The 23,721-nt window shown below is 42.6% G+C and overlaps 1 protein-coding gene across 6 annotated transcripts in view; it reads right to left on the bottom strand.

The window, feature by feature from the left end:
- Positions 1-23,721, bottom strand: part of MBD5 (methyl-CpG binding domain protein 5) — a 600,490-nt gene that overhangs the window by 331,193 nt on the left and 245,576 nt on the right. For all 6 annotated transcript variants that reach the window (XM_029605434.1, XM_029605436.1, XM_029605437.1 and 3 more), the window contains one exon: positions 22,362-23,044. In XM_029605434.1, the coding sequence (XP_029461294.1) occupies positions 22,362-22,474 (113 nt within the window). In that variant the 5' untranslated portion in view covers positions 22,475-23,044. The remainder of the gene's footprint in view (positions 1-22,361; positions 23,045-23,721) is intronic.

Genomic DNA, 23,721 nt, shown 5'->3' with positions numbered 1-23,721 from the left:
TGGAATCTAAATTCCAGGAGAGTAACAGAGTAATGCAACTTCCTAGTCCATTGCATTATTTCCTGGAACGTGAAAAATCACCTCGCTCTGGAATCCTCAGTTTTTTCTCCTCGTCAGAGTACAGATACGAACCTTCTCACTTCTCAATTTTCTCAAATTCGCTAACTTGATTCTACAACAGCACTCTTCATTGCTAAAATGTCCATGAAAAAGGCTCCAGGGTTCAAATATTGTCAGTGAGGTCCTATCAGGTCTGCTAATGATGGCACGATTATTATTACCTCTGTCTCGGTCCTGATCATGACCAGGCATCCTGCAGCCACTGCAGAAGAATGTCCCCCCGAGCCCAACAGTGGGCTGAGAAAATATCCAGACTGCGGGAGGCAGAAGCCGGATCATCATTGGCCAGCTATGTGCCCTCCCATTGGCACTCTGCATTCCTTACCAGGGCCAAAATTGCATCACCACGAGATCCACAGGCGAGCATCTTCATTTGGGCCAGATAAGCCAACCTCAAAGCAGTCAAGGTCTGTGAAAACCAAAGCCCACACGCCTGAGGGCAGTGCTTTGGACACGAGGCCACCACAGAAAAAGCACTCAAAGTTAACAATTTCTGTGCCATCAGGCCCATCAAAAGCTGCATTAGTGGCTATTTTGTTGGAGCCTACCAAGCCTGTGTCAAGACCCCATGTGCCTGAAGCATCTCAAAGCAAAGCACTGCGATGAAATGCAACTCAGACCCACGCATTGCGATGCGCAGTTGTCTCTCGACACAACGACTGATGAGGTTGAAGCTTCCGACACACAGCACATCGACATTGATGCCAGTTGATACAATGGCCACACCAACAAAGCCTTCGAAGCATATCACAATGACATCAGCTTCTGCTTCGCACATTCGGTTCAGCCAGCACCTAAACTGACCAATACTGTTCTGCCCACCTCTCACAAGCATCCTTCATCCAAGGAAACTTCTGCATCAAGTGGGTCTGGCCAGGAAGAGAACACCAGACTCTGAGATCAGAGAACAGTTAGAACCAGTCCCATAAGAACATAAGATATGCCATACTGGGTCAGACCAAGGGTCCATCAAGCCCACACCATCAAGCCAACACCATCCTATGTCCAACAGTGACCAGCCAAGTCATAAGTACCTGGCATGTACCCAAACATTAAATGAATACATCCCAAGCTACTAATTCTATTGATTAATAGCAGTTTATGGACTTCTGCTCTAGGAATTTATCCAAACCTTTTTTAAATCCAGTTACACCAATTGCACAATTTCTTAAGATCTCTCTGATGAAGCTCCTGTAGCTTGAATCACAGTTAGTCAGATTGCACAAAGTATACTGCTTAAATAAATAGTTTGCACCATTATTGTTACATAATTAAAAGAAAAGTTGTTGAAATATTGATGTTAGCTGAGTGGAATTATGTACATTTGAGAGTTATTTGATATATGTTTGTGAGTTTTGGTACATATGTATTTTGATTTATTGTGGGGGTTGGTGTAGAATAAATGGATTATTTTTAATTTCATATGCTGTCTGATCTATTGTTAGAGAGACATCTATAGCATTTTAATGAAGTATTTTAATTTTTGTATGTTTTATTTTATGAATAATTGCTCTTTATCTTACTTTTTGTTATTTATGTTTTATATATGGAAACCTTTGTTATGGCCAGTCTGAATGACAGTATATAAGAGCTTACTAAATAAATAAAATAAATACATTTAATCACTTCCTGTGCTATGCTTGCTTTATTTCCACTTAATACAGTTGCAGCAATTAAAAATGCAGCTGAAATGGAGATTAAACAAGAGTGTTTCTGAAAAAGGTCAAATATATATCATAATATATACTTGCAAAGTTGCAGGATGTGAGTATACCACAAAAGACTTGAATACCATCACTTACCAGAATATGTATGGCTTATTTCTTCGAGAATCAAGAATTGCCTTGATTCATGGCTGGCAAAACCTGAATAGACATTATAAACATATTCATGATTATTCTGTGACTAGTCCTTTCTGCACTTCAAGAGCAACCAGGTTCAAAGTTGTCAAAATCTTCCATATGGGTAGAACATTGTTCCCGGCCGATTCCACCACAATAGCAATGGATCACTCAATGGAGCAGATGACCACTTAAGAGAGACGTACTTCTACATGCTTCAACAAGCAAACCCATCAACGACTTATTTGAGGAAGTCCACAATGAGCTCAGCCTCCATTCTGCCTAAAATTTCATGGATGGGTTGGGTAGTGATTAATTTCACAAAAGGGGTTATTCAGATAAAGTTGTGTAGTAAGGGTTTGTTTTCCGATCATTGCATTGCCTCTTGTTATGATTTATATATGGAGGGGGATATCTTTTCTGATGATCCATTCACTTATCATGAGATATGGATTATGGGGAAAAGGGCATTCACCCTTGCTAACTGATGATGAAAAGTTTAGAGATATGCGTACTTGATTTCAGGTTCTTTAATGGATTGTGGAGTAAATATGGTGGTGTGTAGACAGCTTCAATTGGTTCATAGCCCTGGTTACCCTACCTATGAGGAGGATATTTTCATTCCTGATGCCTTGTTTCCTGACCTAGAAGGAGAAGTTCCCCTGAAGCTCCCTTTAAAGCCAAAGACAAAATATGTACACGCTTATATACTTAAATTGAATAATGACTTGAAATCTAGGCAGTTGCCAAAAGTAGCACAATCACCTTATGTGAGGCTGACTCCTGATCATGTCTCCTATTTGCTCACTCTAGCCAGGAAGACAACATAAACAAAGAAGAAAGAGAAGCTGCCCAAGCCTCAGAGCTATCTGATTACCTGGAGGGGGTGTCATGGGAACCGTAATCCATACCCTAGGGGTCTCCACATCTAAAATCATTAGCTGTCAGAAAGAGAACAGCTTTTGACCCTGAATCATTTCCAGCACAGCCTAATGTCAATAATGAGAGGCATTCAGTTAGCTCTGCATTTTCACCTAGACACATAAAAATGAGTCAAACAGTTAATGGAATTCCTTGCAGATAAGCTCCCTAAAGGAACAAGTGTCTTCATCCCTGATACTTTTATCTCTGAAGGACTTGGCTCCTCTCCCAGACTTAGCTCACAGCCCAGGCAGGGGAATAATAAATTCTATGTTTATCACTAATTAGGAATGTTGTGTTCCTTCTAGAGGTAAACAATCAGTTCTCTATAGTGAGATTATAGGTCAGGTCAAAATCCTCAATTCAAATTAAGCTTCCTATTAGTGATATAACTATCTAGATCCTTAGATACTATAAGGTATCAAATTTATAAACTATAGATAAAAGGTAGACTTAGATGGCTTTATTTTTAGATTCTCGGACACTATAACCTTTTTATCTATGTTTGTAAATTCGAGACATTATAAACAATGTTTATTAAACACCTGTAAGATTATTGTAAGACATTTGTGTAAACATTATAGTGCAATCATCAAGTGTCTTATGTCAACAAACGAAATGCATAAAAATGTTATGACTGCTAAGCTCAAGGCTACACATCGAAACTGCATCGGCAGGTTGCAGCCTGAGACTACAGATTTTATCCATTGGTGAGCATAATCTTTTTTTTATCTTTCTGTATCTATCTTTTTAAAGGCTTGATCAATTAACTCGTATATAATTTTTAAAAAAGCATATTTTTACTGATTATTTTGATTTTACTGAGTTTCTCTGTCCTATTAAATATTTATTGTTCTCACTAACAAACACATTATCTCTTAGGAGCAATGATGTGTTAAAACTCATATAAGCAAGGTGTGTTAAGGAGAGAATGTGAACTATAAGGGAACTCCTTTCTAAAGATTTTCTCACTTAGCACTACCCAACAGAACTTCGAACCCAGAACAGTAGTTTACCTCTAAAGGAAAGCTTACAGAGCCTGGCCATAGATGTAGTCTCAGCAGCCTATTTGCGCATCCAAAACTACCTATGGGCCACAACAATCAATGTCACTGAACCAGAGGAGATCCTAACAAGGTTGTACACAGTATCAGCTAAAAAGGTGACATTTGGACTTCAAATGTGCTACAAATCCAACCACAGCCTGAGCCACATATCCTCCACAAACAGAAGATTGTAGAAGCAAAGCCACTGCTGAGAAAGCCTGCTTTTAGAAATATTCAATCTTCCTGTCCTGCAGGTCCTTGAGCACCATACTACCTTCTACTGGAATAGTAATCTTGCAGGTCAAGACCAACACCAAGATGCCCATCCAAGGTACCTGAAGGAGATTATCCCTTGTCCTCCAAAGATAATGGGTAGAGCTTGTTCATGGTTTTAAGCCCTCGAGAAGATTCCCATTCTGGCAGCATTTTATGCTTCAGAGCTTTACAGAGGCTTCCAAATTCCCTCCAAGATTGGGTCTCCTTCTGCACACTCCTCTGCCTTAGGGTCCACTATCCTGAGTGAGGAAACTACTTGAGAAATGAAAGCAGATAAGTTTTCCCTTGCAGAAGAGTCTAACCACTGAGGAGCCCTCTTCCTCGGAAGAACACTCTCCCTCTTCCAGAGAGTCCAGCAAAGTACCTGAATTAGACTCATCAGCTGGGTCAGATTCCATAGGGAATGCTGTGGAGGTAGGCATTAAAAGGCCAGCCCAAAGCCCCAGAAGCCCTAATTTGGCACATAGGAGTGGAGCCCTAGTGATCAACAGGCATGAAACCAGAAGCGGAGGGAAGACAGTTCCCACTTGGCTTCTGCATAGCACAGGCGGCCTTATGCATAGCAAGCACAAATTCAGGAGGGAAAAGAAGACACTGGAGAGGACCAAACACTTTCTGAGGGACCTCCCTAATGCCATTCCCTTTAGGGGAGAGGGCAGATGGTGCCTGGAAGCAGAAATTTCAGAGGCCGGGCTTGAGGAGGCCTGAAAACAGGGCAATTGTAAACTGGCAGCCTCTCCTGACTCTGGCACAGTCCTCTACCATGCCCACAGCCCACATGCCCTACTGCCCTCTCTGCAAAGGGCAGTAGGAAGAACAAGGTGGAAGACCAAGGTCAGAGATCTCAGCTTCTCTAATAGGAGGCCCCATGTCCCCATTGTATGTGGGGCAAAAACACCACGTATACTACATAAGCACCAGGTCCCTATGTGATGCATCTGCGACCATGCTCTTTCAGCGATTCCAGGTCCCAAGGAATGCAGAGTGCACAGGAGGCTGGTAGAATTAGAAATGTGACTCTATGGGGAAAAACCCACTCCCAAGGATGGCGCTGAAATAAGCAAGACCAACCCCAACCTGGTGGCAGCTTGACACTCACCTTTCTCCAGGAAGTGGCCAACACCACAGCTGCGGGAGCTTTCCCCTCTCTGCCATGGAGCTTCTCTCCTTGCTCCCAGCTGTCTCACAAGTAGTGGGAAGGACATATAGAGAAGAGAGGAAAAGGGAAGAAGCAACTACTAGAGGCTCCTCTCCTGCCACTATGGGACTTTCCTCTCATGGCTTGATCAGGCCTAAGACCTGGGAGATGTTTGCAAGAGATGGATTAATCAGGACAACTAGGGGACCTGGAATCAGCCCAGAAGTCTGTTCCACCAAGAAAAAATTAGCCCTGGAATTAACACTGCTTGAAAAGGGAATAAACTCAAGAGAACTGTTGCCCATGGAGAAGAAACATCTGCTCAATCAAGCTGAGGCCCAAAGCCAAGCTCTGGAAGCCTAGAACTCTTCAGCACCAGTCCAATATGTGTCTACCATCAACTGGAGACAAGAGACTACTGGGGAGTATCTGAATTGCCCCTCCCTTATGATCAGTGATAACGTCATGAAGAAAAGTATGTCGTCTTCCTCCATCAACTAGAAGGCAAAATAAACTCACTTGTTTGGTATAGTAGAGTAAGGAAGTTTAGATCTTTAAATGTCTTCATACGCTACACGACAAAGAAAACTGACCTCTGTAATAGCTACCACCTGGACTAACTCCTGGTTTATATTCATTTGAAGATGTGGTCTCCAGAATTTCATGGTATTCCAAATACAGGGGACTTATACAGGGGCAATATCACCTTCTTTTTCTGCCGACCATTCCTCTCCCTATGCACCCATGCATCTTTATGGCTTTTGCCATCACTTAATCCACCTGTTTGGCCACCTTGAGATCATCAGATATGATCCATAGATCATACTCTTGTTTCATGCATAGAAGAATTTCACCCCTATACTATACTGCTCCTTTGGGTTTTGTAGCCCAAATGCATGACTCTGCATTTTTTAGTATTAAATCTTAGCTGCCAGGAATGGGCAAGTCCAGTCCTCAAGGGCCACAAACCAGTCAGGTTTTCAGGATATCCTAATGAATATGATTGAGAGAGATTTGCATGCATGCTGCCTGTTATATGTAAATCTATTTCATGCATATTCATTAGGGATATCCTGAAAACCCAACTGGATTGTGGCTCTCGAGGACTGGAATTGACTACCCCTTCTCTAGACAATTCTTCAAGTTTTGCTAGTTCCCTCCTTATTTTGGTCCAGAGTCAGTTTTCAACGGGGACTGGTCAGCTGTCAGTGAAGCTGCCAATCCCTAAAAACTGAAGTGATAAATATGTAAGCTCCATAAATATGTACCCCATGGGAAATGTTATTCTCCTCAGCTCGTCCTCAAGCCCAACCCCAACACACTCTGATGCTTCTCACTAACCCAACCTTAGCACACTTTGAGCTCCTATTCCCAACTTGATCCCAGCATATTCTGATCCCACCTCCCTAAGCTGATCTCAGCATACTCTGAAACCCCCCTCCCCAGCCTGACCCCAACATACCCTAACTCCCTGCTCAAGTTCGACCCCAGCACTCTCTTCTCTCCTGCCTAGCCTGGCCCAGGTAAATCCCCCAATAACCCTCCCTAGCCCAATTCCAGCATAGACCCAGTACACTCTGATGCTCCACTCCCCAGCCCACCCTGAACCTCTGGCTCAGCCTTAATTTCTTCTTCTCTATCCTGACCCCAGCATATCATGAACCCCTGTTCCTGCCCAATTCCAGCACTCCTCCTCACCTATTCAACCTGATCTCCCTCCCTAAATTGATTCCAGCACACTCTGACCCTCTGCCCATCTCAACCTCAGCTCGACCCCAGAACACCAACAACCTCCCCAGTTTGACCCAAATTATACACTATCCCTCCCTCCCTAGGATCAACCCCTGCACACTCTTGACACCCCCCTCACCAGCCCGACTCCAGCACTCCCTTCCACCCTCAACAGCCCAGCCTCAGCACAGCCTTATCTCCTGCTCCATCCCAATCCCAGCACTTCCTTCTCCCCTGCACAGCTTGGCCCCAGCAAACTCTGGATCCCCCTCCCTAACCTGACCCTCCTTCCCAGCCCATACTCAGCATACTCCTGAACCCCTTCTTCCCCACCCGGCCCCAACATACTCTCAATCATCCACTGACCCACTTCTTCCATTATTAAAAATGAAAAACACCAAACAAAACCCCATGGAAACAAAATTTCCCACCCCTCTGCCCACCAAATCCATTTTGCCAAGCCAGAAGAGCAGGGCAGGAGCAATGGGGGAGATAGCTCTTGCCTCTGGAAGCCCTGTGGACCCATACTGCAGGAAGGGCTGGTATGGGAAGAGGTTGGGGGGAATGTCCTCGGGGGGGGGGGGGGGTGTCTTAGCTGAAGCAGGTTTAGTGGGTAGGGGCAAAGACTGGAACCTGGACAAACACTGAAGCCAAGCATAATTATATATATATATATATATAATATATATATATATATATATATATATAATGTAGAAGATAACAGACTTCAGTTTCTCTCATACTTGAAGAGATACAAGTCTATCTTTGATAGATCCTGTACAGATGTAATAATAAAGTCTTGGCAGAAAATGTTAAGTAAAGCATTGATAAGTATATCATATTAATGAAACATGAACTCTATAGTCACTTCATAATTTAATATTTGTAACAGACTTCTTGGCGAAATAGATAGCGCACATATTACTGGTAAACTAGGGAAGATTATAAATGCACAAAAAAGGGATAGGATTTAGATCTGTAACAAAAAATTATTTACCTTTCCTATATAATAATATTGTTAAACTACCAGTATGGTTAAAAGGTGAGGTGAGAGAGGCCAAAAGAACATCTTTCAAAAAATGGAAAAGGGATCCAAATGAAGAAAACAGGAAACAGTATAAGCACTGCCAAATTAGATGCAAAGCTTTGACAAGGAAGGAAAAGACAGAATTTGAAAAGAAGCTTGCTGTGAAAGCAAAAACAAAAACATTTTCAGGAATATTCAAAACAAAAAGCCTGTGAAGGAATCAGATGGACCATTAAATGATCAAGAAATGGAAGGGCACTAAGGAAGGACAAGACCAAAACAGAGAGATGAAATGAATTATTTACTCCAGTCTTTAGTGAGAAAGATGGAAAGCAGATACCCATGCTAGAAATGATATTTAACGGTGATGATTCAGAGGAACTGAAGCAAATCTCCATGTAATAGGGCAAATTGACATACTAAAGAGTAGCATATTACCTGGATCAGATGTATACACCCAAAATTCTGAAATAACTGAAAAATGAAATGGCATATCTACTATTAGTAATCTGTAAACTATCAAACTCAGCTATAGTACATGAAGATTGAAGGATGACAAATGTAATGCCATTTTTTATAAAGGGGTCTGAGGTTAATCAGAAAACTATAGACCAGTGAGAGCCTGACATCAGTGCTGGGAAAAATGGTTGAAACTATCATAAAGAACATAATTACTGGACATATAGATAGTCATAGTTTAATGGGACAAAACCAACATGGTTTTAGACAAGGGAAGTCATCTCACCAATCTACCATATTTTTTTGAAGATGTGAACAAACATGTGGATAATGGTGAGCCAATTGATGTAAGGTATCTGGATTTTCAGAAAGCATCTGACAAAATACCTCAAGAGATACTCTTGAGGAAATTAAAAAGTTATGGGATAGAAGGCAATGTTCTATTGTGGATTGAGAATTGGTTAAAAGATAGAAAACAAAAAGTAGGGCTAAATAGCTAATGAAGAAAGGCGAATAGTTGAGTACCCCAGGGATTGGTTTTTTAAAATATTTATAAATTACGTAGAGTTGGGAACTGGTAAGTTGATCAAATTTCTTGATACAAAATTATTCAAAGCTGTTAAATCACAAGAGGATTGTGAGAAATTGCAAGTGGACTTTGAGAGACTGGGCATCCAAATGGTAAACAACATTTAATATGGACAAGTGCAAAGTGATGTAGATCAGGAAGAGGAAACCAAATTATAGCTACTCAATGCAAGGTCCCACACTGGAAGTCACCCCAGGAAAAGGATCTAGGCGTCATTGTGGATAAAATGTTGAAATTCTCTCCACAGTGTGTGGCAGCAGTCAAGAAAACAAATAGAATATTAGGAATTATTAGGAAAGGAATGGAGACTATTATGGAGATATCATAATGCCTCTATCACTCCATGGTAAGACCACACCTTGAGTATTGTGTGCATTTCTTAGCGTCTAGACAGATGAATCCAGAAACAGAGGGTTATGTATCTCTATCAGTAGATGGAGGCAGAGCAAAGATGATATCACAGTACATATACCCCCCGCAGTGACATCAGTCCACCAGTATTCTCCATCTACAGCAGATAAGAATATAAAAAATTGCCATGCTGGGTCAGACAAAGGGTCCATCAAGCCCAGCATCCTGTCTCCAACAGAGGCCAAACCAGGCCTCAAGAACCTGGCAAGTATCCAAACACCAAGAAGATCCAATGCTACTGATGCCAGTAATAGCAGAGGCCATTCCCTAAGTCAACTTGATTAATAGCAGTTAATGAACTGCTTCAAGAACTTATCCAAACCTTTTTTAAACCTAGCCACACTAACTGCACTAACCACCTCCTCTGGCAACAAATTCCAGAGCTTAATTGTGCGTTGAGTGAAAAAGAATTTTCTCCGATTAGTCTTAAATGTGCTACTTGCTAACTTCATGGAGTGCCCCCTATTCCTTCTATTACCAGAAAGTGTAAATAACTGATTCACATCTACTTGTTCAAGACCTCTCATGATTTTAAAGACCTCTATCATATTCCCCCCTCAGCCAATTTTTCTCCAAGCTGGATGTGCATCTCACTAATGGGGATTGCTTTAAAGTTAAGGAGAAGAGAAGAAGGAAATTAATTCTCCCTGCTCTCCTGTGGTGATACCTTAAGGTCCCTCCCTCAGTTGAGAATTCCTGAGGTGATTTCCGTGGTCCCTCAGATGAGTGCCTTGGTCCGGTAGCTGGCTTTTTAGCTGGCGTGGATTTAGCTGTTGAAAAATAAAAAATAAACAGATGAAAGGCAAGTGGATGCAAGCAGCCGAGCGTGATGGTGAAGGTGTATACCCTCTCCCCCTGCGGCTGGAGATCGTGCTTGTACTCAGCCAGGATGGCCTGAGCTTTGGTAAAGTTTTAAAGTTTCTTGAGAAGAGAAGGGAAGTTGCATAGGGATTCCTTCCCCCTGTCCCCGGTCTCCATGCTCGGCGAACGAGCCAACGACCATTCCCACATCCAGTGGTGTTCGGGGGCAGCCTGGTGGGTTGAGCAGCCTTTGTGGCTAGGCCCTGCTCTGAGGCTGGTTGTTTCGCTGCAGTAGTACCTTTGTGTGTCGTATACTGCCCTCTTCAGTTCTGTCGAATCGTGCCTTGTGCACCTGATTGTGTAGCTTGTTGTACATTTTGGTTATGTACCTAGCTGGGCACCTAAGTTCGGCGCCTAGTTAGAAGCATAAGAGTGCTCACCAGGGTGCACATTTATTTATTTTATTTTTATTTTTAATTTTTATATACCGGAATTCCTGTATACAATACAAATCAGTCCGGTTTACATGGAACAAAAAGATTGCCCTGGTCTGGGAGGTCAGACCGGGGTTTTTTTTTACAAAGAACATTGAACAATAACATATAATACATTCATAACATGAACATTCATAACATGAACATTTGTGCGATCACGCATTGTTACACTCCTGCTCGCGGTCCCAGCCGCGAGCCAGGCACTTACCTCCGCGGGCTGGAGGCGCTGCTGTTTTCCTTCACCGCGGCAGGAGCCGCGGAGTTTAGCATACCTCCCCCTGCACGACGGGCCCTGCTGCCATGCTCCAATGCGGCTGGAGTCGCCGTCGCCGCCCTCTCCATCTTTGCGGACCGGAGGCTGCCCTCAGTCCTTCCTACAGAGGCAGGAGCCGCTTCTGATGTCTGGGCCTGTTCCTCGGCCCAGTTCTGCTGTACAGTGACGCAGCGGCAAGCATGGCCACTGTCCATGGTCATGCATACTTCCCCTAAGGGGCAGGGCCACGTCTTCCTTGCTGATTTAAAGGGCCCCACCTGGCCTCCTCCCTGGGCGTCTTCTGATCTTCGGTGCTATTTAAGGGCCCTGCAGTCAGTCTAGTATTGCCTTCGCAAGGGGTTAGTTCTCCCTAGGACTTCTCGTCTTCACTCCTGCTGGCATTCCTTGTTCTTCGTGGGATCCCTTGTTGTTCCGTCCCTGGTCTCTGCTGATGTCTTGATGTTCCGTGATTCAGTCCTGATGTTCCGTCATCCAGCCTTGATGTCTTGAACCCCTGGGTTCCTTGTCCACCTTTCTTGGCTTGCCACGGTCGTGGTCCGTGACCAGCCCATGAGGGGCTGTATAGGGCGCTACGTGGTACAAGGCCTTCTTATCTGCAGCACAAGCCTCCGGAGGGTCATCCTTCCCTGTAGTCAAGCTCCGTCTTGGTCCTGTTCCCTGAGGCTCGTTCCGGCCCTCGGATTCACTTGTGTCTGCTTCCGTCCATGACCAAGTGTTGCATTCGTGTCTGTTCTCGTCCTCGCTCCACCCTCTCTACCTTGTGGCGACTCCCTTCAGGGTCTGTCGGACAGATGCTACCGTGGCTTCTCCTTGCCACTTCTCCCTAGAATCCTCGGGCTGGCCTGATGCTGCAGATCCGCCATGTTCCTGATAACATAAGGCACGCGCGCGCTCCAGAGTTTGTCCCGGCAAGGGCGCGAACCTCAGGGGCATCCCCCCGTAGTGATGTCATCCGCTTCCAACTTAAAAGGTCTTTGCTTGCAACTACGAATCGAGTTAGCAAGGGGTTTGATTGTGGGGATCATTCCGACCCGCTTCATCCTCCACTGCTCTGCCTCCTCAACTTACCAAGGGGTACCCACTCCTCTCTTCTTGATTTCAGATTGCTAACGGGATCCAGTACTCGCTCCTCGAGGGCCTACATCCCTGAATGCTCAGAAGACTCCTTACTGCCTGGAAGCAATCGCAGACATGAATACTGAGTTCTATTACAGATAGGAACTGGTACTTGCTCCACGAGGCCCTATGTTCCTAATCTCCGAAGACTCCCTTCTGTCTAAGACGTTATCGCAGGTACGGAGATCATGAGTTATTATTGCAGATAGGAACCGGTACTCGATCCACGAGGGCCTATGTTCCTAAAACCCTCCAAAGACTCTCTTCTATTCCAGAAGCCATCTCATACACAGATATTGTGAGTTCTATTCCAGACTGCATATAGGAACCAGCACTCGCCTACGGCTCCTGTTCCTGAATATATTGAAGACTCTCTGTTGCACAGAAACCATTACTGATATCTACAAATGTGAGTGGATCATCTGCTACTGGTTATGTATCCTGCATACCCTGTCTACTCACTACCTCTCTACAGCTCAGCAACCCAGAGACCGCAATTCCAGTATATGAGGGACTTCAGCCCTGCCAGGCACATCAGATCACTACTGCCACCTCTGGTGGTTCTACTTCCTGTCTAATAAAGAACTATCTGTGTTTGTCTTCATACTCCAGCCTAGCCAGTGGTCTCTCTCAGGATATCCTCCTGGGGGCGCTGTCATCTACCATGGGTCCAGGGATTCACCAATTTACATTAAGTGTTTATTCCTTACACTGCTGAGCGGTATCATATAGACGGCCGCTCTGTGGGAGCCAACCCACAACAGATCATTAACTCTGCCTATGGAGTATTACAAATTGATAGCTCCTCCCCTTGGGGGAGCAGCATTGAAGAGATTGCTAACTCCTCTCCTTGACGGGGTGATCCACAACAGACTAACTCCCTAGTGGACTTATAACAGATTGCTACTCCTCCCCTTTGGCGGGGTGATTTATAACAGATGGCTAACTCCGCCCTTCTGGGGAGCAGATCCTGAACACCAAGACTCTGCCAGAACCTGCGCCGCTCCAGCGTGGTCAGTGACCAGCCATGGGCGGCTGTATAGGGCGCGAACTGGTGCAGGCCTCTACTGAATCTTCGACATGTTCTAGTCTCAAATTCCATTTCTAATCCTGGAGTCTGCTTCACATTGAAGAGTGGGCTGTGACCAGTCCCGTGGGTGGGCATTGAAACTTTGCACTCAGTGATAATGGCAGTACAGTCAGGGGAGTTCCTGACGTCTCTGGATTTGTCCAAGGCATACCCGCATATTAACATCCATCTAGGACATCAAAGATTTCTACGTTTCGCGGATATGGGGCATCATTATCCGTTTTGAGAACTTCCTTTTGGTTTGGCCACCATGTCCAGAACTTTTTCCAAGGTCATAGTAGTGGCAGCTGAGGAGCTGAGAAAGGATGGGATCCTAGTACATCCATACTTGGACAACCTGATAATTCGAACCAAGAGTCTGAAAGAGCGTCTCCATGTCTTACGCAGGGTGATCTCCTTGTTATAGGAGTTAGGTTGGGTTGTGAACCTGGCCAAGAGCAATCTCCGGCAATCTCACTTGCTAGAGTATCTCGGTGTTCAATTTGACAGAGAACAAGGCAGGGCGTTTCTGCCAGAGAGCCATATTCAGAAGCTGATGGCATAGGTACATCTATTGATGAACACAATACACCCGACAGTGTAGTCCTATCTGCAGGTGCTTGGATTAATGGCAGCGATCCTGGAGATGGTGCTGTGGGTGCATATGCATTCTTTTCAGTGGACTCTCCTGTCTCGTTGGAGCCCACACGCTCAAGATTATTCAATTCAGATTCACCTGGCAATGAAAATTTGCACTCACCTGCAGTGGTGGTTAAAAGCGCATCATCTAAGGAAGGGGCTTTCCCGAAGTTCACCGAACTGGCTAGTATTCACGACAGATACGAGCCTCCAAGGCTGAAGAGCTCACTGTCAGGAGCTGACTGCATGCAGAAGAGTCTCTCTGGAACATCAATCAGCTGGAAGCCCAGGCAGTACAGTTGGCATGCCTGCAGCTTGGTGACAGTTTGCAGGGTTGAGCGGTCTGGATCATGTCAGACAATGCAACGACAGTTGCCTACATCAATCGCAGGGAAGAACCAAGAGTCAGCAAGTGTTGCAGGAAATAGTCCAACGTATGGAATGGGCAGAAATGCTTCTTCAGGAAATCTCAGCTTCGCAAATTGCAGGAAAAGAGAGTGTTAGAGAAAACTCTCTCAGCAGGCAGAGTCTGGACCCAGGAGAATGGGAATTGTCAGACGAGGCATTTCAGCTAATAGTGGATCATTGGGGTCTGCCGTTTCTAGACCTACTGGTGACTTTTCACAATTGAAGGTTCCTCGATTCTTCAGTCGCATGAGAAATCCAAAGTCTTTGGGCATCGATGCTCTCGTGCAGGAATGGTTCGGAAGGTCAAGAGTTAGAGAGATGGTGATTTTGGTGGCACCAGACTGGCCCTGGAGACCATAATATATGGATCTGTGAAGGCTCCTGGTAGACTCCCCCTTTCGGTTTCCAGCGTACAGTGATCTGGTACGGCAGATGCCTGTTCTTCATGAAGATCCGACTATTTTGTCTTATGGTATGGCCCTTGAGAGGCCTAGTTTACTTAAGCATGGATATTCTACTGAGGTGATTGCCACCTTGTTATGAGCTAGAAAGTTCTCCACTTCCTTAGCCTATGTGCGGGTTTGGCAAGTGTTTGAGGCTTGGTGTGACGATCAAGGCGTTCTTCCTCGTTTGATTCAGATTCCGCTCATTTTGAATTTTTGCAGGATGGTTCAAATAAAGGATTGGCCCTTAATTCATTAAAGGTACAGTTTGCGGCTCTTGCCTGTTTCAGGGGTCATGTGAATGGTGGATCCTTATCGGCTCATCCAGATGTAGCCCGTTTCTATAAAGGAATGAAACATTTTCATCCTCCCTTGCGGTTATCGGTGCCCTTGGGGAGTCTCAATCTGATTTTGGACTTCTTAGCGAGCCCTACATTTTGATCGATGCAAAACTTTTCTTTGTGGTTACTGATCTTGAAAGTGGTGTTTCTTGTGGCGATTTGTTCTGTGCATCGATTATCCGAGCTACAGGCCTTGTCTAGTTGGGAACTGTTCCTTCGAGTGACTCCAGGGGCGATACAGCTGCATACTATTCTTTCTCCCTTTTTTGCAAAAAGTAGTCTTGGATTTTCATTTGAATCAGTCCATTTCCCCGTTGTCTCTGAATATATATATAGAGAGAGAGATGTGGAGGAATATCGCCTGTTGCGATCCTTGGCTGTTTACCTCCATGGTGGAGGTAAACAGGGTGAGCCGGCTTTGCAGGCTACAACAGCTCGCTGGATTAAGGAGATAGTCATGGCCACGTATGTTGATGTTGAGCAGCCATTGACTAGTCAGGTTAGGGATCATTCCACTAGGGCTCAGGCAGTGTCATGGGCGGAGGTTAGATTGTTATTGCCTGTCGACATTTTCCGAGCTGCAATGTGGTCCTCCTTATAAACCTTTTCCAAGTATTATTGTCTGGATGTGCAGGCCTGGAAGGATGCAGCCTTTGCACGTGCGGCTTTAACTGGATCGCGGGCAGTCTTCTGCCCTATTCAGGAGTACCTTGAGTACATCCCACTGGTACTGGATTCATCTATCTAGACGCTAATAAATTACTACTTACCTGATTATTTCCTTTTCTTTAGGATAGGATAGACAGATGAATCTAGCTCCCCACCCTTGGTTGTCGAATAATTGTGCTATGGTCTTCCTGCGTGGCTACGTGGTAATTGTTAATCCAGTTCCTACACTAGTGTTAATACATTCTTTGTCTGAGCTCAGTGTTTCCTGTTGACTGAGTACTGGAATGGTTATCTGGTGTTAATCAAGTTTTTGTTAGCCTGTCCACAGTTGGCTTTTGCAGAGAATACTGGCAGGCTGATGTCACTGCAGGGGTATGTACTATGTACTATGATATCAGATATGCTCCATCTCCATCTACTGGTAGAGGTGTATAATCCACTGGTTTCTGGATTCATCTATCTATCCTAAAGAAAAGGAAATTATCAGGTAAGTTCTAATTTCTCAATTCTGGTCATCGCATCTCAAAAAAGATATAGCAGAATTAGAAAAAGTACAGAGAAAGGTGATTAAAATGATAAAGGAGATGGAATGCTTCCCTAATGAAGAAGGGCTAAAGGTTAGGATTCTTCAGTTTAGAGAACAGAAGGCTGAGAGGAGATATGAGAGAGGTTTATAAAATAATGAGTGGCGTGTAAAGGGTAAATGCAAATCGGTTGTTTATGCATTGAAAAAGTACCAAGACAATGGAAGTTACTAGGTAATACATTTGAGACAAACAGGAGAAAATATTTTATTTTTTTTTACTTAATATATAATTAAACTTAGAAACATAGAAATAACGGCAGAAAAAGACCAATCGGCCCATCTAGTCTGCCCAGAAAGCTTCGCCTCTTATTTTCCCATCTGTTTCACCAACCACCAACTTCAGGGTTCTTGTTGGTAACTGTTTGATTCAAATTTCCTGCCATCTCCTGTCACTGATGCAGAGAGTAATGTTGGAGTTGCATCAAAGGTGAGCATAAAAAGCTTATGGTTAAGAGTTGTAACCACCGCATCAAGCAAGCCTGAAAAAAGCTGTTAGTGTAGCTAGGTTTAAAAAAGGTTTGCACAGGCTCCTGGAAGGAAAGTCCATAAAAGGAATCCATCAACTATTTGGGATCCTGCCAGATTACCTGGATTGGCCACTGTTGGAAACAAGATACTGGACTTGATGGACCTTTGGTCTGACCCTGTATGGCAAATCTTAGGTTCTTATTGGACTGGATATGATAAGTAGCTTTAAAAAGGAAAGATTAAGGCCCTTATTTACTATGAGGTAGATTTTCAAAGGGTTACTCGCGTAACACCCGAAAACCTACCCCTGCGCGCGCCGAGTCTATTTTGCATAGGCTCGGCGGCACGCGCAAGCCCCGGGACGCGCGTATGTCCTGGGGCTTTCAAAAATGGGTGGTCCGGGGCGGGGCCAGGGGTCCGAGACCTCCGGCGCAGCGGCCTGTGCCTGGGGTTGGCGTGCCGGCAGCTGGCTGGCAGGCATAACTCAGAGAAAAAAAGATAGGTGAGGGGATCCGAAAAACTGTTCCCTCCGAGGCCGCTCCGATTTCGAAGCGGCCTTGGAGGGAATGGGGAAAGCCATCAGGGCTCCCCTAGGACTCGGCGCGCGCAAGGTGCACAAGTGTGCACCCCCTTGCGCTCGCCGACCCTGGATTTTATAACATGTGTGCGGTAGCGCGCGCATGTTATAAAATCGGGTGTACATTTGTGCGCTCTGGGTAGCGCATACAAATGTACCCCACGTGCACAGGAATTAAAATCGGTCTCTAAAGTCCCCCCCCCTTCCCCCACCAATTCTGGGTCTGCGTGAAAAGATCTGGCTCTAAATTAGAATTTATTTATTTATTTATTTTTTATTTCAACAAAGGAAAATTCTGTTTCTTTTTTAGATGTCTCCTATGTTTTATGCATGAGATATATTTGCATACAATGGAAGCAATGCATGCAAATATACCTCATGCATATTTATTGTGGGTATCCTGAAAACAAGACCTGTTTGTAGTACTCCAGGACAGGATTTGCCTACCCCTGGGTTACATCTGCTCTGGTTCTGTAAAATATTCTGCTTAATAAAGATGGTTATGTCTTTCAAGATTAAGGTGCCTGTCTCAATATAGTAATTAAAGCATACCCACTCTTTACTGTGTTTTTCTGAGGTATTCAGGCTCTCTATGATTCCTTCTGTATTTTACAGCTCAGATTCTTTATTCAATCAATCTCATAAGTTGATAGGGCAATATTGTTAACTGACAACCCAAAACTTTCTAGTTACGATGATGATTCTCTCTATAAATATTTAGCTCTTTTGTTTTGAGCTTCTGGTGGACAAAGACTGATAACATTATGTAGAGTATATCTGGAGGCACTGGAAGCAATTATATTAGGGGTGTCAAACTGTAATCGTGGAGGGCCACAACAGGTCAGGTTTTCAGGATATCCCTAAGAAATAAGCATGAGATGTATTTACATACATTGCGTCCACTGTATGCAAATATATTCCATACATATTCATTAGAGATATCCTGAAGACAAAACCAATTTTTTGGCCCTCCAGGGAATGTTTTTCTTTGATTATTTTCCATTGATGCTTTTTTTTCCTAGGAAGATTTTTAATTGATACAATCTGTCTCTCTACTTGATTTTGTTTCAGTGATTTTGTAGGATGAATGCAGACACAATAGACAATATGAATGAAGACACAATGTAAATTGAACCAGTCAGTAGAAAGATGATGTGATGTATTGTGATTTTTGGAGGGATTTATAATCCTTCTGTATATGTTTGTTTCATAGTTATTTTACTGATGTGGCAGAAAAGAAAGAAAAAGCTGTGTTGGAGAGGATTTGAAATGCTAAGTCAAGTCACTTTGACTTGAGTAGGCCAACCTTTTTAAAATGTGATATTTCAGCTTCACTTTAAAATTAATATAAACACCACTAGAAGAAAAGTCTTAAAGTACAATGGAGGAGCTTAAAAAATATTAATGGTAAAACTGGCTTATAAGAAGCTCCTGTTTAAAACAGAGGTGCCTCATTTGTTGCAAGACTGAAATCTGCAGTTAGTAGGTGGCACAGGGAAGCATAAAGTAGTTCTGTTGGATCTGTAACAAAAAACAGTCTACCAAATCTAAAGTAAATTAAATCATTTTAGAAATCGATGAGATAAAATTTGCGAAAATGCTAGGTGGCAGAGCTATTCCAGCTTCCTTTTGAATCACTACAGATGAAATCATCAAGTGTGTATTACACTAAGTTAATTTTCTCCTACCCATTTTTTCAATAAAGCTTATAACCTCAGAAGACAATTTTCAAAGTGAGTACTGTAGAGGCTCTCTGAAAACTGCCCTCCCTCAATCTAGTTAAGAGTCTATGCATTCCACAACAGGCAGCATCAGGAGAAGGCATTCCCAGGGGTATGTTTAGGACAGGGGAGGAAAAGTACACATGTAAGATGGTTTTTTCAAATCTTTGCGCATAATTTTCCAGCAAACATCCACCCACAGATAAAGCAGATACAAGTAACCCTATGTACTTTGTACCCATAACAAGCTTCAAAGTGAAAGGGCATATGTACTTTCACTTTGAAAATTGATGAAATGTTTGAGGGTAAAATATATGTGCAATCTTTGTATTAAGTGGGTAGTTTGAAAATTGCCTGTTCAATGTCCTAACCACTGTTTCATATACTGTGGCATGTTGTGTAATGACTTCTCCTCAGTAAAAATATACAAATTGCATTTCTATTGAAGTCACATTTTGAACTTAAATTGCAGAGAAAACATTAACAATGAAAAGCTATGAACAATATATTTTAAATCGGAAAAAATATACTACAAAAACATACAATAGGAGCTAGTTTTACACAACTACTATTTCAATAAAGATGACTACAAAACAAATACTAATTTGCATTATAAATGAAACAATGTTGATTTTGATGCCAAGTAATCTTATTGGTTGGAACAAAGTACAATCTCCTAAAAAGTTAAGTTTTATGGGCTTAACAATTTGGAAAACCTCTTTCTTTTACTTCTTCTAAAATGGCATTGACCCTCGACATTAAATAAATAATTGCTTGAACTATAATTTCATTTTCTCCAAATAGGACATTAAGAGGGTAATTTTCAAACAGCCAGCATAGGATAAAATGTGAAGATATTTTTCATTCACAGATTTTAGCCAAAATTTTCGAAGTGGAGTTATGCAGACAAATCTGCTTTGAGAATTCATGGGTGTGCACAGAACCCCCTGCACCATACAAGCACAATGTTGATTTACACATATAGTTTTGATAATCAAAAGAATGTGCATAAATCCTCTCTCATCCCTAACTTCATCCCCCCTGGGAACACCAACTTACCGGAATGTGTGTAAAAGTATGTATAAAACTGCGTTTTGCATGTACTTCTACATGCATACACCCCAAGTTGATTTTCAAATTAAGATTTATGTGCAAAATTCGAGATCTCTGTGTATAAATCTTTTTGAAAATTACCCTCAAAGCCAACCAATGGGAATTTTTTTATTAATTATGTAATTTTTTTTATTAATTTTTATTAATTTTTCCATTAGCCAAGCTAATGGAAAAACTGGTCAATACCAGACTCTCAGACTACCTCGAATCCCACGACATTCTATATCCATCGCAATTCGGTTTCAGGAAACGCAGAAATACAGCTCTCCTACTATCATTAACTGACAACATCCTGTTGGGTCTCGACAAAGGTCAATCATACCTACTAGCTCTGCTAGACATATCGGCAGCGTTCGACACAGTTAACCACACAATCCTCATCAACCGCCTGATGGAAATAGGCATCTCAGGGACTGCACTCCTCTGGTTAAAATCCTAAGCGACAGATACTATAAAGTAAAAATAATCAACAAAGAGTCTCACCCGGTAGCTGCCAAACAAGGAGTTCCCCAGGGTTCCTCGCTCTTGCCGACCCTATTCAACATATATCTTCTCCCCCTATGCCAGCTCCTCAATAATCTCAACCTCACATACTTCATCTATGCGGACGACGTGCAGATCCTTATCCCCAAAGAACCCGTCTCAGACACTCTAAACTACTGGAATAGCTGCCTCCACGCCATCAACCTCCTTCTCACAAGTCTCTGCCTCATTCTCAATACGTCCAAGACCGAACTGCTAGTCATTTCCCCTAATGACAACAACTCGCTAGCCATCAATACTAATACACCTCTAGTAAATCAAGTGAGAGATCTTGGGGCCTTCCTAGACTCTGGAAATGAACTTTAAAAAATTCATCAACACCACCACTAAAGAAGGCTTTTACAAACTACAGTTATTAAAACAGTTAAGACCTCTCCTACACTTCCACGACTACCGTTCGGTCCTTCAAGCCATACTATTCTCAAAGATTGATTATTGTAATGTGCTGTTGCTTGGCCTCCCGGCCTCTTCTACCAAACCTCTTCAAATGCTGCAAAACGCTGCAGCCAGGATCCTCTCAAACTCCCGCCGCATGGACCACATCACCCCGATTCTAAAAATACTTCACTGGCTACCCATTCGCTACAGAATTCTCTTCAAGACACTTACTATTATCCACAAAACCTTATTTCAGGAATCCTCGCTCCAACTTACTATACCCCTCAAACCACACTCCTCTGCAAGACCCACCAGATCTGCATACAGAGACTCCATCCAGGTTCCCCCCAAAAAATCCGTTCTGCACAACACTATTCAAAAACGAGCACTATCAACTGCTGGGCCGCATCACTGGAACTCTCTCCCGCCAGATCTCCGCCAGGAACATTGCCATATCACTTTCAGAAAAAAATTAAAAACTTGGCTGTTCGCCCAAGCATACTCTTGAAGAAGCCTCAGGGTCACCCACACAGTCACATACCCCACGGTTGCATCCCTTTCCGCAACTCAAAGGAACTGTTTTTCGCCTCATTGCACTTTGATAAAATTTGCCTAATCATAGACACAATGTAAATTTGTATATAATTCCTACCTTGTAAACACTTTCTCCTGCTTATATGCCCTTCTCTCCAGTTAGAAATTGTTTTAACCTATCCTCTTCTAACAGCCTAGTTCCACTTTCCCTGTTATAATGTAACTTCTTGCTTTCTTTGTTAACTGGTTCCCCCTAGTTTATTGTAAACCGGTACGATAAGACCTTGTCTTGAGTATTGGTATATTAAAAGAATTTAAATAAATAAATAAATAAATAAATAAATAATACCCTTTATCCATACAAGATGCTTCATGAAATATTCCAATATAAGGGTAAAAGAACAGTGTTATTTCTCCAGTTAAATAAACTTAGGCACATGGAATTAGTGTCTTACATATAGAAAACCAGTGGTGCAGTGGGCTTTGAACATGTCTCAGGATTTCTCCAGACTCACAGTTTGATGCCTTAATCATTAGGTAACACATTAAAATTAAAAAAGGATAACATACTGTTTGTGAAAATAGATATCTTATATTACTAGCCAGTAAAAGCATACAGAATGCTTACCTAATATACAGCACTCCATTTTGATCGACCCGACGCTGCCAACCAACTGGAACTTGTACAGTTGGTGGCCCTCCATTTTTGTCCCCAACATCACATTCCTTTCCTCCATTCATGTTTCTATTTCTGCTTGTAACTTCTAAGATATCAACAGTAAGATGATATCTTTACTTTATATGTCATCATGGCCTTACAAAGAGGACCACAAAGCACAGCCTTCTCCAGAATGTACAAAGTGCATTGGGGGGGGGGGGGGGGGGGTTCCAGCTCAGTTCGGAAACAAGTCCTTGAAATCTGCCATGTTTTGGTGATAAGTCAGTTTCCCATTATAATCCACATTAAATATGGAAGGCACAATGCCTTATGATTCATATGGATAAGCAAAGTTGGTCAAATGAGAACTTCTGGCTCAGGAAATTCATAATTTACCAGTACTTTATCATCTGGTAGAGAGAGAAAAAGTAAATTCCTAGATAAAGATCATATCCTTAGGCTTGAAGTGTGCCCGCAGTAATCTTTTAAGAATTTGTTTCATTTTTACAGACATGAGTCAGAGCCAGTGTCTCCAGGTATAACTCTTTATATTCCACATTTTCTGTTTCCTCTTTGTCTTTCAGTCGGTGTCCAAGATGCTGCAGGCCTCTTCTTCGGATCTTTTCATGGTGTTAAAATACCAACAGCACAATCTGAAGAATGTACAATACATGAAAATCAACAGTTTTGAAAAAAAATCAGTGCATAGTAAATAATTACCATTGCCTTCTTATGAAGCATTTGTCACAAATCCCATCTTATAACCCTTATAGTAACTGTAAACCACACAGAATACTAAAACTAAACATCACAAACATAACCTTTGACTAGATTCAAAAGTTATAGCAGTATAAGTTGTCTAAAGTTGAAAAATCTGCAAAGATTTCAGTTTTAGGTAATTTTGCACAAAGGAACTATTTTATTCAAAGGTCAAGAATTTCCATTGTTGAAATGAACATGAATACTTTTCATTTTACAGGTTGTTCCATTTTATCTGTGCATACTTGTGACTTAGCAATGAGCACTGAAATACCCCAGTGGTTTCAATACTAAAACAGAAAAAAAAACTGATTTTGTCCAATTCAGCATTTCTTGATACCTATCCATCAACCAATTTAGGGGTCGATTTACAGATTCTGAGGCCTGAAAGAAGGCTGTAGCACATAGCTATTCAGGTAGACCAATAAATACAAATATTTGCTAATCAAAACTGGAGCAAGGGCTAAATAGAAAGGCAAACAGATGGAAAATGAACATTTTATGAGTCATTTTGGAATGCATTAGCTACCTCATTTTCCTATGCATGAAACTATCTCTTTTGGATATGTAA

Source organism: Rhinatrema bivittatum, chromosome 6 (genome assembly GCF_901001135.1).
Source record: "Rhinatrema bivittatum chromosome 6, aRhiBiv1.1, whole genome shotgun sequence".
Lineage (NCBI taxonomy): Eukaryota > Metazoa > Chordata > Amphibia > Gymnophiona > Rhinatrematidae > Rhinatrema > Rhinatrema bivittatum.
This window is presented reverse-complemented; position numbering and strand designations above follow the sequence as displayed.